The sequence below is a fragment of the Desmodus rotundus genome, chromosome 2, assembly GCF_022682495.2.
Source record: "Desmodus rotundus isolate HL8 chromosome 2, HLdesRot8A.1, whole genome shotgun sequence".
Lineage (NCBI taxonomy): Eukaryota > Metazoa > Chordata > Mammalia > Chiroptera > Phyllostomidae > Desmodus > Desmodus rotundus.
Window position 1 is genome coordinate 13,121,205 of NC_071388.1, and position 16,831 is coordinate 13,138,035.

Below are 16,831 nucleotides of genomic sequence, written 5' to 3' on the forward strand. Positions count from 1 at the left end.
GCAAAGCTCATGTGCTTGAGCATTATAAAAGAAAATAATTAACTCCAGAGGTAATACAGCAGTTGGCAAATGCAGATGTTTAAAAGCTTTGGAAATCCCCAGTATTTGCCGCCAAAGCATTTTAATAAAATAATGCATTAATTTGGGGAAAAAGATAATCCATCAGGGCCACCCACATCGAAGTGTGGCTTCTGTGTGATTAGTCTCACCACAGAATTCAAAGATAAAGTCCCACTCAGAATGAGCAATGACATAATCATATTTGGCTCTGGATTTTTTTTTATCACAGGCGGAATTGCCTGGTGCCAGTTGCGTTAGCCATTGGTAAAATCCTGAGCCCTTAATAATATCAAGAGGTCGCTGGCCACCTTGGACTGTTCAAAATTGAATCCTGCCCCAGCTAATGGAAATCCATCATTTCCACCCTCTTTTTGTCCCTTAAACCACACTGACTTGATTTTTTCCGAATGAGACCGCCAGAGGTGGCAGTTTCTGAATCTGCTGTGTTTGGTTGAGATGGGAATGTGGATTTCCGCTGGTTTGCACCAAAAATAAAAGCCTAAGTGCTTTTCACTCCGCCCCAAATAAATAACATTTCTTGCATATTTCATTCTCTCATGTTCTGAAAATGAATGTAATAATAAATCAGGAAAATTAATCATTGTGGGGCTCCACAGTCAAATGGCCTTTTGGAAGAAATTTTCTGCCAGTAGTATAAGGAAGAGAGAAAAGAGAAAAGGCAGCCCTAAAATTTGCCACAGCCCGAATTGCCTTGGATGGTTTACGAAGTACAACGTAAGACTGTCCTCTCTCTCTGACAGTTGCCCACTCTACCTTTAGGCTTCCGTGACTGAGATGGGTACAGTCCTCCTCCTTCCCGCTCCCATGGGAAATGCCTGTTTGAGAGGACAAAAGCAATCATCATTCCATGGGGCTAGTGGTGTTTAAGTCAGCTTGCAACCCTGCAACAGCAGAAGATGTCATGGAACCGATTTATGCTTATCTTTCCTGGTTTCCCCATTTGCTTGAGCATTCCAGTGATGAGACCCAGAGGGAGCCCTCCTGCCGTGCTGTGGAGGCTGGAGAGGTGGGGCCCCTATGTGGGGAGGCTGGTGTCACGCAGCCCAGGACTTGGGTGTCAGCACTGACATTTACAGGCTGTGGGATCTTAAAGAGATTCATTCACGTCCCCCATCCCCTATTCTGTGAAGATAAGAACACCTGTCTCATAAAGTTGTGGAGGAGAATCACAGGATGGGGACACCTAGGTGGTCTTTGGAGAGTTCCCATACATGAACTGCATATAATCAGAGGTGGGTTTCACAGGTAGCAGGAACAGAGAATAAAGGTGTCCTGATGGGAATGCGTAGTCCAGATGGGAAATAATTCAAGATATCTGAGAGAGGGTGGCGGTAAGATTCTGACACTAATTCCAATGTCCGGGTTTTTTCTCCCTCCACCACCAAGCAATTCTCTAATATTACCTGAGTGTCCTACCATTCAAACCAAATCTGACACTATCTGTTTAGAGATAGTATCAGATTCCACAGGTTAAAGACTTAAGCCCCCAAGACCGCCCACCCTTCTCCCCTACCATAGTCAACAGCACCTCTATAACCTGGGCTTCTGATGACCAGCTATAAACTGGAGGTGCCAACCACCTGCTCCTTGGGTTCTGTTAATCTCCAGTAGCTCACAGGACACAGAAACATTTTACTTACGAGATCACTGGGTTATTGTAAGAGAATGTAACTCAGAAACAGCCAGAGGGGAGCATTGCGTAAGGCGAGGTATGAGGACAGGGCGCCGAGCTTCTGTGCCCCGTCCAAGGCATCGCTCCCCCAGCACCTCCACCTGTTCACCCGCCCGGAATCTCTCCAGACCCATCCTTTGCCGTTGTTACGGAGGTGTGAGTACATAGGCATGATTGATTATATCACTGGCCATTGGTGATGAACTCAATCTTCAGTCCCTCCCCTCGCCCTGGAGGTCTGGGAGAGAGAAACTGAAGTTCCAGCCCTCTAATCACCTGGTTCCTTCTTAAGGGGATTTCTTAAAAAAAAAAAAAAAATCATGTTTTTAACATAACAAAAGGCACCTTTACAGCTCTCACCAGTTAAGGAATTCCAAGGGTTTTAGGAGCTCTGCCAAAAAAGGCCAACTACACATTGTTTATTGTAAATCACAGTATCACAGGTGTGTTCAGCAAAGAGCTGCGAGCCTCACGGGTAGAAAGATAAAGTTGGCCCACATCACAGAGGGCCTTCGGCATCTGGCTAAGTCTTTGGGATGAAGTCAGTAGAAACCGAGGAGCCACTGAAATGGGAGGAGCCATTTCTCAGTATCAGGAACAGGTCTGGGGAACAGAGAGGGATAGAAATTAGAGTAGGGCAGCGATGAGGAGACCATCACAGTTATCCAGGCAAAAAGTAATGATGCTTTAAGGTGGCCAGTGGAAAAGAGGAGTGAGAAATGAAAAAGAGAATCCAGAAATAGAACTTAAATTTGACAGCAATATAACTACGGGACACAAAGAAACAGCCACAGGTAGTTCTGAAGGTTTTGTACCTGTGGCTGCTAGAATAGCTCTGCTGTGATTAGAAAACGGGGCCTTGAGCACAGTTTTGTATCTTCTAAGTTCATGGAAGATCTATGTTCATAGAACCAGCAGACTGTTAGAACTGTGTAAGCTACAGCGGGAGGGAGAAGTCAAAGCTGGGGAAACACGTTTATGAATCACCCAAAGGGAGGAGGTCCCTTGGAGTCTCAGAGTGGATGGGATTTCTAGAGGGAGAATTCCACAACGAGAAAATGAAAGGGATGAAGAGATTAGAAAAGAAGAACAGGAAGACAGAGAAGTCACAAGGAACAAGCTTAGTACTGTGAGTGCACGAGGAAGGGAAAACACTTTCCGTTGGAGGACAGTAAGTTATGACAGTGCCACGAAGGCACCGGGAATGACGTGGTGACTGTGGAGCCGAACACAGATCATGGTGAAGGTTCTGTCCTCTCAAGATGAAGCGCAAGCACCAAATATTACTCCAGAAGATTTTTCTTTAGTATTTTAGGTCCTTAACAGTCACAAGCATAAGATTTATATAAAAGAAGTGCCCATGTGATGGACTAAAGCAGACTCTGGCTAAGTTGTTAGCCATCACCTGTAACTCTGTGTGACATGGAAAAGTGGGAAGAAATTTAATGGGGGCCTGTATCTGTATGGGAAAGGTCATTGCAAGCATCACGTATTGAATTTTAGAGCGGTCTGCAGAGAATGGCTATATATTACAACTCAAATTAGACTTCAGAAGAACTGATTTGCTTGGGATTTTATCATTTAAAATAATATCTTGCAATAAAACCAACTTCATGCAAGGATATTAATCTCATGCTTTAATACTATTCTGTCAAATAGTTTTAATAGATATATTTGAAAAGAATTTTAATTTTTCAGATAAATTTTTTTGCCAATTTAAAAGGGAATGTGAAGGGTGATAGTAAAATATTACAAATAAAATTTAAACCCTGATTTTATTTTCTTTTTTTGCACATTGATCATTTATTTTCTACATCGACTGGTTTGAAATGTATAATACAGCAAACTCTTGGCAGGGATATCATTGGAAAATGAGATATTCTGATTAATATTGTTAATAGCTTAGTTCCTATATATGAACGTCTAATTTTGAAAAATATATCACACAGAAGAACTGGGTGAATCTTTGGCAACACGTAGGAGATTCATACATCTTTTGACACCCTGTTTTTGAAGCAATAATTACACTTGATACAGAGTTGTACTCCGAGCTCTTTGTTTCTGTTACAATGCATTTCAGTAATGAAATGTGCGGTTTGGGAATGTTCGGTGTGCATAAGAACTTTGTCGCTTTGCTAAGGAGGTCACTGGGAGCACTTCCTGAGAAGAGGAGCAGCAGAGGATGAAGGCAAGGGTATTTGCTTGGAGATCACCTGAGAGGCGTTGGGAGGGAAGGGTGGCTAGCCCTCTGAAAAGGAGGCTGGAGCAGAGCTTCCTGTGTGCAAGGCCACACTCGGAGGGCAAGGGGACTGTTTCTCTGTCACCTCAGAACATAGGTCATGCCACACAGGGAGCCTTTGGGGAAGACAGGCTTGTCCCAGGCGAAACCGCGAGAGCTGTTCGAGACCGGAGCAGGCTGCCTGTCACTCAGGCCGCTCTGGTCCTTACAGGTGTTCGAGGAAGGCCTAGGGATTCACTGGGTGTGTCCTTTGGCTTGAAAGAAATGTACCTTGCTCACTGCCACCACTCCAAGGCAAACTCATCACCAAAGCATGCTATCAGCCCTCGGGTGATCATAGGGTACTGGGAGAATCTGTCAGAGGAGAACATGACAAGTTAGTTCTCCCGGAGTCTCACCACTGGAAGGAGCATGAGCCCAGGTCTCAGCCATTCTCCCTGAGCTCACGGCCTGTCTCAGGCACTTGCTAGCTATGAGTTTGCACAAGTGGCTTCACTACCATGTGTCTCAGTTTTCCCATCTGTAAAATGGAGATGATAATGCTACCGCCTGATGGCTCTCAGTGAGATCATACACGCTTTGTCTTATTTCAGATGAGCTGCTGCAGAAAGAGCAGAACTACTCGGATGACGTCTTGGCCAACATGATCAGTGAACCGAGAATCAGTTATGGAAATGATGCTCTCATGCCGTCTTTGACTGAAACCAAAACCACCGTGGAGCTTCTCCCCGTGAATGAAGAGTTCAGCCTGGACGATCTCCAGCCCTGGCATCCTTTTGCGGTCGACTCTGTGCCAGCCAATACGGAGAACGAAGGTAAGAGGCCGGGCGGGAGCAAAAACTTGCTGGCGTCCATACAGCTCTCTAATGCCCTGCAGGGAGACTTCTGATAAGAATTTTTAAAATACTTCCTTATTGAGAGTTGTTTTGCCGATTCTGGAATGAAAGCACAAAATTCAGTTGTGTTCATAAGACAGTGGCCTGGAAGACACTTTTGAAGGAGACAGACAGGTGATAGGATTGTGGAAATCGCAGTTCACAAGTGAGTAGAGGGATTTCAGTGGAGTCTGTGTAAATGGAGATTTGAAAGGCCCCCAAATAGTTTTTATTTTGGTTGCTTATTCTAGTATGTTAAATTTTAGATTGCATTAAATGTTAAAGGCAAAGACAGAGAACCACTTATAAAATATTATTTTGCTTAAGAGTTCCGCACTTTTTTATTTAGAAAGTGTACTATAAGGCAACTATCAAAATTAAAGTACACATTGGTCTAAGTATTTTTTTCCTAAGTATTTAGAGAAGTAAGATTTTTCACTGTCTAAAAATTGCACATCGGCTAATGTGCTTTCTTTCAGATTTCTTAGCAGAAATGTTCAAATAATATCTGTTTTAAAAAGAGCACCTTTGGGTTTTTTTTTTAACTCCATATCAAATTTACATGTTCACAAGTACAAACTTTTGAACACAGGACACCCTGATTTTAAGCTACTAACAGCGTATATTTGAAGAACACACCAGGATCTTACCTGTGATTCTCTGGTAAACTGGCAACTTTTGACGGTGGTGATATTTGTAATGTGGACATTTGCAGTATGGGCAACTAGAATGCAGTCAGTCGCTCCTCAGACTAATTCTGAATCCAATATAAGACCATCTATGCACCAGAAAGCTTTTTTAAAAAAGAACCATCGCAGAAAATCATCATATAGACCATTTTCATAATGTGAGTCATCACCCCAAGTGTGGTTTATTAATTTCAAAAAAGGGACCTTACAGTGTTCATATCAGATATGAGCTGCAGTGTTATGTATGACATAAAAATAATGTAGACTTTATTATTTGTAAAAATAATCCTTACTCACATAGAGGGAAATTCTATGGAATTTAGTTATCAAAAACCAGGGTAACTTGCTTATTAAAGTGATTTTTATAGGTGGAAACACTTTGGCCATTCAAAACCCTCACTGTGCAGTGTCTAATGGGGATTGTTTGTGGAAGATGTCTAGTCGCATTTGTGAATTGAATGGACGTGAGATTCCCTCTTTTCCTTTAGAACACTGGGTTGTTTGAGGGAGGAATAGGTACCACGCTGAAGTCTAACACCCCTTTCTGGTCGACCATTACTGTCCTTAATGTCCCTTATACCACAGAATGTTAAGTGTTTGCCGTGTCATTTGTGTCCAAGAGTTAGCTTTTTATGAAAAAAAATTAAATATATAGATTATACTGTTATTTTTATGAAGAATTACTTAGCAATTTCCATGACTTAAGACCTTTTTAGTTTTTTAAATATATAGTTTCTATAATGTTGAATGTTCCCACTTAATATTTGCCATTATTGAAGTAGGATAAAACATACTTCAGCACCTACCTACATCATTTTTATGAACACACACACACAGAAATAGAGACTACAAATTATCATTTTATTTATGATAAAGTTTGTGGAAAGAGATTTAAAAGCCAAAGGAAACTAAACTGGCAGCGGAGTAAAATGAATTTACAGGAGTGACTGTGCGTGTTTGTTATAATACTTGGTATTTCTCTTCAGTGTTGTGGATTCGGAGACGTGGGGACTGTACATGTACAGAGTTTAACAAGCACAAAAGACACTCACGTCCTGCTTATGTTAACTTTTCACACGTAGCGAATACAGCGGAGTGCAACGAGCCTGGTGCCACACAGCACGCTACAGAATAGCAAAACATTGTGTGTCATCCTACATGTTGCATTTCCCGAATTTCAGATGTTCCCTTTACTTCTCACTCTGTAAGATAGTAAGAGCTTAACTGCTTCATATGTGAATATCAGCCTGCATATTTCCTTGGCGTCTTTAATGAGGTCGATTTAAGTTGGCAGTTATCATATTAATAGTAGAAATAATACCAACAGTTACATAAACCTGCCTTTAGATGCCCTAGACATTTTATCCTGACTTACATGCATTCGCAGGCATATATGTGATCTCCATGCAAATTACATGCATTTTAGTCAGCAAGCTGCTTATGTCAAAAATTTTCAATTGTAGTCCAACTGATCCATTTTGGTTAGGAAAAAAAAGGAAGGATTGTTCCTTTTAAGACAAAATAACAGGGAGGAACCATGTCACCAAATCACCTCCCTAAATAAATCCTAATGCCATCGTGATCCCCCTCCTTCCTTCCCCTGCCTCTTGTCAAATAACCTAAAGAAAGAAATTCGGGTTAACTATACTGGATTTCCCCAAAATGATCACTTTTGGGAAGGCAAGAACAATATGGTTTGGAGATACCCAGAACTGCAATGGACTGAACACGTCTGTTGGGATGAGGGCTCCAGTGGTCTGCAGTCACTGGACTCAGGTTCCTGACACATTGTAGCGTTGGCCCTGGGAAAAGCACCCGTGCACACAAGTGTGAGAAAACACACACGCGCGCGCGCACACACACACACACACATACACCAAGCCCTCGGGTGTTGCCAGGATGCCCAGTTTGGCAAAGTCCGCAGATTGAATGCCTCTGGATTTGTGACCCAGACAGAGCCACTGCCTTGTCCAGGCCTCATCAAAAGGACTGCTATTGTTGTTAAATAAAGATCTGTTATTGAAAAATGGGAAAATCTTATATAAAAGAAGTATTGGAAGCAATAATATTTAAGATCTCAGAGGCGGAGTTCTGGTTCTCACTGTCATCAGACCCAACACCCCTTTTATAACATTTCAAAAAGCCTTCTTAATAAGGAATCTTAAAATAAAATGGGCTAACAGTTCAGGGGGCAGGGGGAATCACTCAGAGGGATGTAATGTATAGTAAGTGTTTCCACGTGTAAGTGTTCGGGCACAGCCACTGGACGAAACAGCAGCCAGGTCAGGTGTCTGTCCCGCGTGGATGTGACAAATGCAGGTGCTTGCTGCTTCAGGCTGATTCCACGATTCAGGCTCTACAAGCAAATGCACGTGATTTCCTAAAATAGTGAATAGCTCTCGGGAAGGCTATAAATAAAACAGTCTTCCCTCCGTCTCCCCCGTGGTAAGCTCCTGGAATAGCCAGGTTCCAGTAAAAAAACTGTGCAGAAATGCTTGGTGTGTGTTTATAAAACTGAGTTCGGTTCTGGACTCGCGTAATCATGAATATAAGAAATTGTATAGGGCGCGTTGGAGGCATCGCCCTGCAACACAGGTGGCAACCAACACCACCTGCGCCCCACCCCGCCCCCCTTGAGTGATGTGGGTCAGAGTTCACATTCACGCTGTGCTGTGGGCTGTGGGCAAGCGGCAGAGCCCCTCTGGCTCTTTCCTAGTCTGTAAAAAACGTCGGTGGTAACTCCTAACCAAAGACTGTGAGGGTGACGTGAGATGGCAGGTAAAGGGCTCAGCAAGGGCCTGCAACACAGTGCCTGTCTAGTGGTAGCTCCGCCCCCCCCGCCCCGCCCCCGAAAACAGAACCCAGATCTTATCAGAGAGGTTTTACCAGCTTGCCTCAAGGAGAGTCACTCTATGACCCAAACAGTATATCCTCAAAATTAATGAATGCAACAAGCTCTATATACAGGCTGTGGCAGAAGTAGGTTTACCGATGTGAAACACGCAGTTTGTGCTTATATTATTATTTATGAATTGTTATATCATTTTTATACCCACACCTGTAAACCTAAATCTCGCCCTTTCTGTCCTACTGCTCTCCCTGTTCTCCCTCTTTCCAGAGCCCTGTTTCTCGTTAATCTGACAGACACGGGCCCACACACGCAGCTATTGAAAATACCTGGAATTCTCAAAGGATTTCCTTTCATTGTTCCTGTGGCCCTTGATCAGGATGGCTTCAAACACTCACCAAAAAGGGGTGGTTTCTCTCAAGGACAATCAGCGAAGTCCAGATAGAGGGTCAGACACCCAGGCGCTCTTTTAACTTATATTGAAAAAGTAAGCATATCACAAACACAGTTTTCCAATATTTTAGGCTCTGTAACCAGCTGCAATCTGCCTGCAGAGATTTTTATTCCGTGTTTTTTTCCAATCCACAAAACGGCACTGGCTAAACTGAAGTGAAGCTGTTGTTTATAACCCTGTTTTTCTCATGGATCATGAAGTCATGGGGCTGGAAGCGTTTGTGTTGATAGCATTTGAGTTTGTTCATTTTCATGATGTCCTGAGCTGGCCAGCCAAGAAGGTCAACGTGGAAGGCAGTGGCCACCAGAAAGTCTTTGTGGCCAACAGGCAGCTTCTTTGTATGTAACACACGCATAAAATGCCTTCTTAACGAGGCACCACGTGGCTTGCGAGACTGCGTGTGTGTACTTGCAAAGTGAGTTGCCGCCTTTGGCTCTATTTTTACTTGTCCATAAAAAAGCAACGAACAAATTATGTCAGTAATGAAACGGAGATTTAATAAAGTCTTTCATTAAACCTGAAATCCAGTCCTTTTCAGGCCTCTCTTTGTGTAAAGCTGCTGAATACTCCCCTCACTTTGGGCCAGGTGGGGAGGCCATGCTAGGAAGCATTTAACTTAGAATTGGTCTATTACAAGTAGCGCCAGAACTAACAGACTCAAAAATCCCAGAATTTCAATCATTCTGTTTCCTTTTGTTGGGAAGGATTTGATTCAAAGTGTGCTGAAGGCAGGGAAATAACACATAACACATTTCTAGTTAAGTTTTACTTTAACTCTTTACAATGATCTGTTTCTTATTTTGATTTACTAAGCAGCCAAGTTAAAATATTTGAACACTGTGAAAACACCTTCTAGTTTAACAACTAATAGTCCATTTGAAAACTTAGCAAGTATTTGCTGTAGTTGAGAAATAGTGCAGTACTTTGTCTTGGTGTGTATTCTTTTTTTTTCAATAATGTCATAATTGTCTTTTTAAAAATGTATTAATGTCTGCCCACTGAACACAAGAGTTAGTTAATTTTTCAATATTAATTCATACTGGATCAGCCTCAAACTGTTAATGCAGGCTAGGGATTAAGAGTTAGTTAATTTTTCAATATTAATTCATACTGAGTCAGCCTCAAACTGTTAATTCAGGCTAGGGATTAAGTAACTAAAACTGTTACTGTTTTACCTTCTTAAAAGAAGAGAGAAGGTTTTATTACTGTTTTCAAGTAATACACATACCTTGAAAAAAGGGCAGAGAAATTTATACAAATAGTCTCCTCACCCACAAGTAACTGATGATAGTTATTTTGCATGTGTGGTTATACCTTTTGGACTTTTTTCTGTGCACATTTGATGCTTTTCGGCATTCCCTTAAGTAATTGTGGAATAGTGCTTAGTCGTTTATAAGGTTCTTTGGAATGTCTGCACATCTGAGCCCGGAAAGAACCGTGTTGATTTGGGCCAAAACTGAAAATCGGGAGGAACGTGGCTTTGCCAGGGTCACAGGAAGTACGAGGTGGCGTTAAAGTGGACCCTGAGACTGGACCCGCTTTTCAGGCCATGTTTAAACTCCAGGCTCAGCCGAGTCCCTGCAAGTCTCACACGGTTCTGACGATTTTACCCCTGGCCAATCGCCCCTTAGTTACTCCTTGGCTCCGTGGGTGCACTCTCGTACCACCTTATCTTCAGCTGAGGCACAATTCGGGGCCCTTGCGAGGAAACTCAAAAAGTACAGTAATTTTTCAATAACTCCACTTTACGAGGAGTAATAAAGTCTCTTACTCTATGTGGTTGCGGATGGGGTGAGGGGAAAGATGAAATATAGAGAAACTATATTGTTCAAGTATCTTAACCTAATACATGAATGAAGGATTAGGGGTTAGTCATGTTCATAACAATAATTGTTCTAGAATATTTCATAAATAGGATAGTTAATAAATGTGGTTTTATAGTATTTGAGAATTCCTGAAACAGGCTTTCAATTTTTGTTGTTGTTGTTCCTCACTACAATTAGAAGTTGTAGATGTTATTTTTATTTTGCATATGAAGAAAGAGCCTCGGAAGCAGCCAGTTGCCCAAAATCACGAACACTGTCCAAGTTAGGCTGACCTGTCTCCACCTTCCTTTCTCCTCTACCGTTCCGCCATCCGCATGAGACAGAACCAAGCCACATTGCTCTTCTGACCATCCCAATGTCGTAGTATTCTCAGAAACATTATTTGCTCATATTTTGAAGACTTGGCATGCTGTCACCTTCTTTGCCGTCACCGTTTCTGCCAACGCGTGACATTCAAAGTTGATTTGGGTGTATGGTCCCCCCTTGCATGCCTGGGCCGTGCCCATCAGTGAGCTGTATGCTCTGACTGAATCTGCCGGTCCAAAAGCCATCCCATCCATCAGACACACCTCATCTTCCCATGGACTCCTTTGCTCACGCAGCCTTACCTTCCTCCCCACTTTTGTGTTTCCCGGGCCTTACCCAAGGGCCCTCCCCCTTTCTTGGCTTCATTTGCCCCTTGTCCATTTATTAATCCTAACAGCTTTGTTTCTCTCCGTCGCCTGTTTCTTCGAAGACCAGTGTTTAAGTTCAAGTTAATATTTCTGAGAATCAGAAGCACTTTGGAAATAGCAGTCGATGGTAAACAGTGGTGGGCACGACCATGCTGCCTGCACTGTTTTCGTTGGGCCAGACCCAGAATACTCACACAGAAAACATTGTGAAAGACAGCAAATAGGAAAGGAAATATCCGCATTTCACACATTTCAGCGGTGTGTCATCTATTTAAATCAGCTTGTAAAAAGAGAGAGACTGACTGGCAGACTTACTTTTTGGTTTATCTCTTTTACCCCACAACTGGGAAACAAATTTGAATTACTAAAAGGCAGACAGTGCAGTGAAACTTTTCTCTCCCGATAAGTTCATCTTTGCATTTCCCCTGGAGATTTAATGGAGTCCTTTTATAGCTAATTCACTGTAAAATAAGATAAGATTGGACAGTGGTAAAAGGAGGTATCTTTTAAGATTTTCTGCTGGGCTGGGTATAATAGATTTTATTTCTAATCAAAAGGGAAGAAGCTGTCTGTACACTGCGGAGCGGGGAATCCACACTCCCCCAGCCCCTCCTTCCTGTTGCCGTGTATCCTGGAGAGTGCTTTCCTTAGAGAACTGGGGCGGGGGGGGGGGGGGGGGGGGGTCACTGAAGAGCCATAAACCTTTTGTGAAGCAGTCCCCCTCCCGCTCCTGACGCTCAGGATTAACTCACTGGGGTTCTTTTCCAGCTGCTCCTTTTTTGTAACTTGTGTATTGCACATGCTTTTCCCTGCTCTGTGTTCAGGAGCCTCGACTTACCATCTCGATTTGTCTTGTTTGCTTTCCGTGTATCTTGCTTCCTGTGCCCAGTCGAGCCTGTTGACGCCCGCCCTGCTGCCGACCGAGGACTGACCACTCGACCAGGTACAGCCCGGGGACCTTCTACCTCTCAGCACCTTTCGCTTGAGCTTGAGCAGACGCCTTCCCCTTGCTTCCTCATTAGCGTCTCCAAAATGCATAGATTGAACCAACTTGGAAACCACACTTTTTTTTAATTCCCTTTTTGCTTTTCCTTATGCTTCATTTCTTAAGGTATTTTGTTTCTCTTTCTGAGCTTTCCTTTTCAAACAATAAAAGAGAGCCCTTCCAACTTGTTTTTATCTTTTTAAGTGGAGAGGATTATAGAGAGTCTGCTTGTCCTCAGAAATGGAAACCCGCACAGACGCAGCTCTGTCTGGCGGCAGCCAGGTCCCCGCAGTGCGCGCCTCACCCTTTCTTGTTGGGATCCAGACGGTCCTTTTCCAACTGAACTGGGCTCAAACTTCAATCAGTTCCTCAAGAAGACGTGATTTTCTAAAAATAGCAGAATTCGGGTATCTCCACAGCCCAGAAATTTTTACATTTCCTCTTTTGTAGGTTGTATGTACTTACTCTCAGTGAGTGACAAAAATGGCACAGGAGATGGACGTGCGTAATTTTGCATACGAGTCCTTTATTTCTCTTACTACTTAAAATTCCCATTAATACCAAAATGGACACTTCTCTTTTTTTTTTCACAGTTTCCTAAGTATTAAGAAAAAGCATTTTTTTGCTCTGTGTCCTGTACTTACACTGAGTCTCAAAGTTAGCATTAAGAACACTCTCACCCCACAACAGGGGCCCGTGCACACGACTTCGACTCGGTGTGCACCTCACCCAGCGGACAGTAGGCAGCATTGTCGGTGACTCAGAAAGAGGAGGGAAGTTACTGAATTAACAACTCTGTGTCCTGGGAGACTTTACTCCTATCAGCGCACACCTTTGCATACTTATGTTCTTCTTTAGCCTCATAATGTCCCTGTGCCATAATGAAGGAATTGGAAATGGACCTCATTTGAAGAGGCTAACACAGAGAAGCCTGGTTCAGATAGATTCGGCCATGGGGCCAGGAGCACACCCTGCCTCTTTCGCAGGCTTCAGCCACTTCTGTCCCCAGCCACAGTCTCTGAGGACAACTCAGAGTCGGACTCGTGGTGTCTTTGTGCCTTGGCACTATGATTAACAAGGCAGCAGGGACTGTGGAATGACACGCCTTGACAGCGGTTGTCCTTGACTTTATGAATCTCTGTCTGGAGGGCTTCTCAGAGGAACTTAAATTAGAGGAAGTCAGACACGGCTTTGGCTCTCCTCATGTCTTCCTTATTGCCAGTGTCACACAAGTGACTGTCAAGGAGCCAGCCATCGCCACTCCCATCCTGTTCAGCCACTGCCAGGACCCGAGGCAGAGGGTCAGTTTCATTCTAACTGCAGCTGAGACCAGACCAGGTTGGTCATTGGCCGCAGGCCTTTTTATCCATAGTGTTCTCTACTTCATTTTTAAAGAAAGAGATGATTTTCATCAACAAGCATAAAATGTGAGTTAAATTTTATTTAGGTCTTACATGGGACACACTAGGCTATTCCTATTGAAATATCCAGGATGGGGTAATACCACCAAAGTCGATTTTTTAAAATCTGACATGAAGGAGACTTTTCCACATATTGTCAAACAAAAACATTCGTTTTAAGCAAGGAGCTAGAGAATAGGTAGATGTAAAGATGGAAAGAAGGTCTACCTAAAGTCTGTGTTATCATGGTAGCAATATTTCGTTTAGATATTTCACAAAGGTCGATGCATTACATGCTATGGAAGGTTAAACAGAAAATTAAATAAGTCCCCCGCTCGGAGGAGCTTGAAATGTAATTGAAGGGATATACACCATCTGTACGGCCAGAAAGATGAGCTGGAAATGGAAAGGCAGGGAGATCCAGAGTACATAAAGTATGAACGTGAACCCCGATGTCTGATATGAGCAGATGGGGCACTGACAAAAGGCGTGCTAACCAGGCACATGCTGGAGGTGAGCTCTGAGAAAGGTGTGGGAATGATCTGAGGCACAGCCATTGGCGAAGAAGAGGGGAGCGATTCTGTACAGGTGCGGGCACGGCCCGGGCCAGGCTTCTTTCCTTACACAGTGTAAGGCTTGGCCTCCCCCAGTCGAAGAAGCTGTAGATGGGAAAGAATGCTCAGATGTGAGGTGAGGAAGACCCTCACGGAGGCATGCTTATAAGTAGCCACAGTTGCTAGACACGCGTACAGACATACAGATGCACTGTATTTTTGTGTTTCTAGTGAGTCTGCCGGGGATTTGGACCCATTTCTCCTGCTTTGTAGCATTAGTTTTGGTTCTTCCACCACCACACTTCATAAGATACGGGCTTCAGCCTAAGGTGCCGTGTTACATCTTTAGATTTTACACACTTAGAAACCCTTCCCGGGATTGTCATAATATTGCATTGGTTCTGAATAGTCACTGTTGTCACTCTGAAACAAGTAGAGAAAGGGGTTCATATCGTCACCACTGAGGACAGTGACTCCCCCTTCCTTGACTTTCAAGTCGGAAGCACCAAGGCGCTGTCCCTCCTAGAATATAGTCAGATAGGGGACACAGTAGTATCAGGGGTGGTTTCTGAGCAGAGTGGCCATTATAGCTCCCCCCCAAGGCTCATTTCCAGAGAAAAATGGGCTCGGAAGGACAAGTTACACCATTTGACCAGAATAAAGAAGAAAAATACACTAGCAGCCTCTTCACAGGGGTGGAAAGCGAACGTTTCCACTATAATTTATTACCAGCCTTCTCCAGGCCTAATGAAGGAAACCAGGTCCTTGACCCCAAACTGTGTAAGAGGTTTCCTGAAGGATGTGCCTCCCTTGGCCCTCAAATGAACACCAGGCTCTCCTCACGCACCATGACTTAGAAACCTGGGGCTTAACCTGGGATCAGCACAACCCAGAAAATGCCTCTGGTGAGCCCACGAACAAAGGTCCCTGCAGCTTATTTCAATCCACCCATCATGTCTTATTACATGTGATATCAACTTATTATCGTTGATGTTCTCTTATGTGCAGGCTTATTATTTTTCTCTCCTTTTAGTGAGATTTGCTTAATGTATAGAAAGTCTTTTCAGAAATGATTATACATGCCGTACAAAAATGAACTAGCAGGAGCTCTTTCTGCTGGAAGTCTCAAACTGTTGAGCTATAATTATCTGTTATTCTGCCTTGATACATGGATTTGAATTTTTTAACCATTAAAAGTGTTCTTGGTATTCTTTCAGAATAGTGTGGGCTTTTAAATGTTTGAGTGGGGAGCTGCTTTCTTACTTACTTTTTGATGTGATTATTGGGTCTCACAGATCTAAAAGAAAATCTATTCAAAAGAGTTTTTTAAAAATTCAGAAATATCATATTAACTATTGCATTCCTATACCTTGAACAGAAAAAAAAAGATGAGGCATGAAGAAATCACTGTGGTTCTACAAGGAGCTCAGATTTAACGGGGCTTGTAGAAAGCTAAAAGTGTACAACTAGTAAGAAATCAGAGTGTTGATGTTGCAGTCCAGTAAAAATTCGTGTCAGGACGATTAGAGTCCAAATGAGGTGAAACTTAGGATAAAGGGCTCATAATTTTAAAGAAAGGAAATGAGAACAGACAGCCCTGCCATTCTCAGGACAGGGTCGGGGATGGGGGCGGGGACAGTCAGTGAGAACACTAGTGAAAAGATGAAAGAAAGGGAACCTGTCCCACTTTGATGTCCTTCTGTCTTTTATGTTTATATTCAAGAGAGTGACCTTGTTATAAAAGGAAGTGAAAACCCAAGGTAGATCAAGATAAGAAAGGAAACCACTCATCCCTTGTATTAGTTATCTGTGGCTGTGTAACAAATAACCCCATGACTTAGCAACTTAAAACAACAGGTGTTTAGTGTCTTGCTATCACTGTAGTGCCCCGGATGTTCCACGTGGTTCAGCGGGTGCTTCTGGCCCAGGCTCTCTCGGGAGGTTGCACTCGAGACATCTGCCAGGGCTGCAGTTATCTGATGGCTGGAGGCTGGACCGGGGTGGTTGGGTCTGTTTCCAAGATGGCTCACGCCCATGGCTGTGGGCAGACCACCTCAGTACCCACCATGGAACCCTTTTATAGGGCTGCTTGCTCCCCTAAAACATGGCAGCTGGCTTTCTCCAGACCAAGAGAAAGAACAGAAAGGAAGTTACAGTGCCTTTTATGACCTAGTCTTGGAAGTCATCCACCATCCCTGTCACCATATTCTCTATTCATTAGAAACAAGTCACTGTATCCAGTCCACACCCAAAAGAAGGGAGTTCATCTCACCTCTTGCAGAGTGGAGTGCAGAGTTTTGGATATATTTTAACGCCGTCATCTCTCTCTACCCAAGTTCAAATCATTATGACCCAGATAAATCACAGGCCAAGAGAACCTGAGGGTGAAATCACAGAACCGTTCTCCAGGATTCTCAAGGAATCTAGAGAACAGAGGAGCTGGGAAAATAGGAATGAGAAGCTGTAGTTCTGCCGAGCAGAAGGGGAAGGAGGTAGCACCACAGTCTACAAGCAGGTGTGCATTGATACTGATC

General features: G+C 43.3%; 1 protein-coding gene across 6 annotated transcripts in view; it reads left to right on the forward strand.

Annotated features, from left to right (window-relative positions):
- APP (amyloid beta precursor protein) overlaps positions 1-16,831 on the forward strand; it is a 238,273-nt gene that overhangs the window by 207,062 nt on the left and 14,380 nt on the right. For 3 of the 6 annotated variants that reach the window (XM_024562633.4, XM_024562643.4, XM_024562652.4), the window contains 2 exons: positions 4,586-4,807; positions 12,248-12,301. In XM_024562633.4, coding sequence (XP_024418401.2) covers positions 4,586-4,807; positions 12,248-12,301 — 276 coding nt within the window. The remainder of the gene's footprint in view (positions 1-4,585; positions 4,808-12,247; positions 12,302-16,831) is intronic. The other 3 variants (XM_024562639.4, XM_024562648.4, XM_024562659.4) reach the window with 1 other exon arrangement.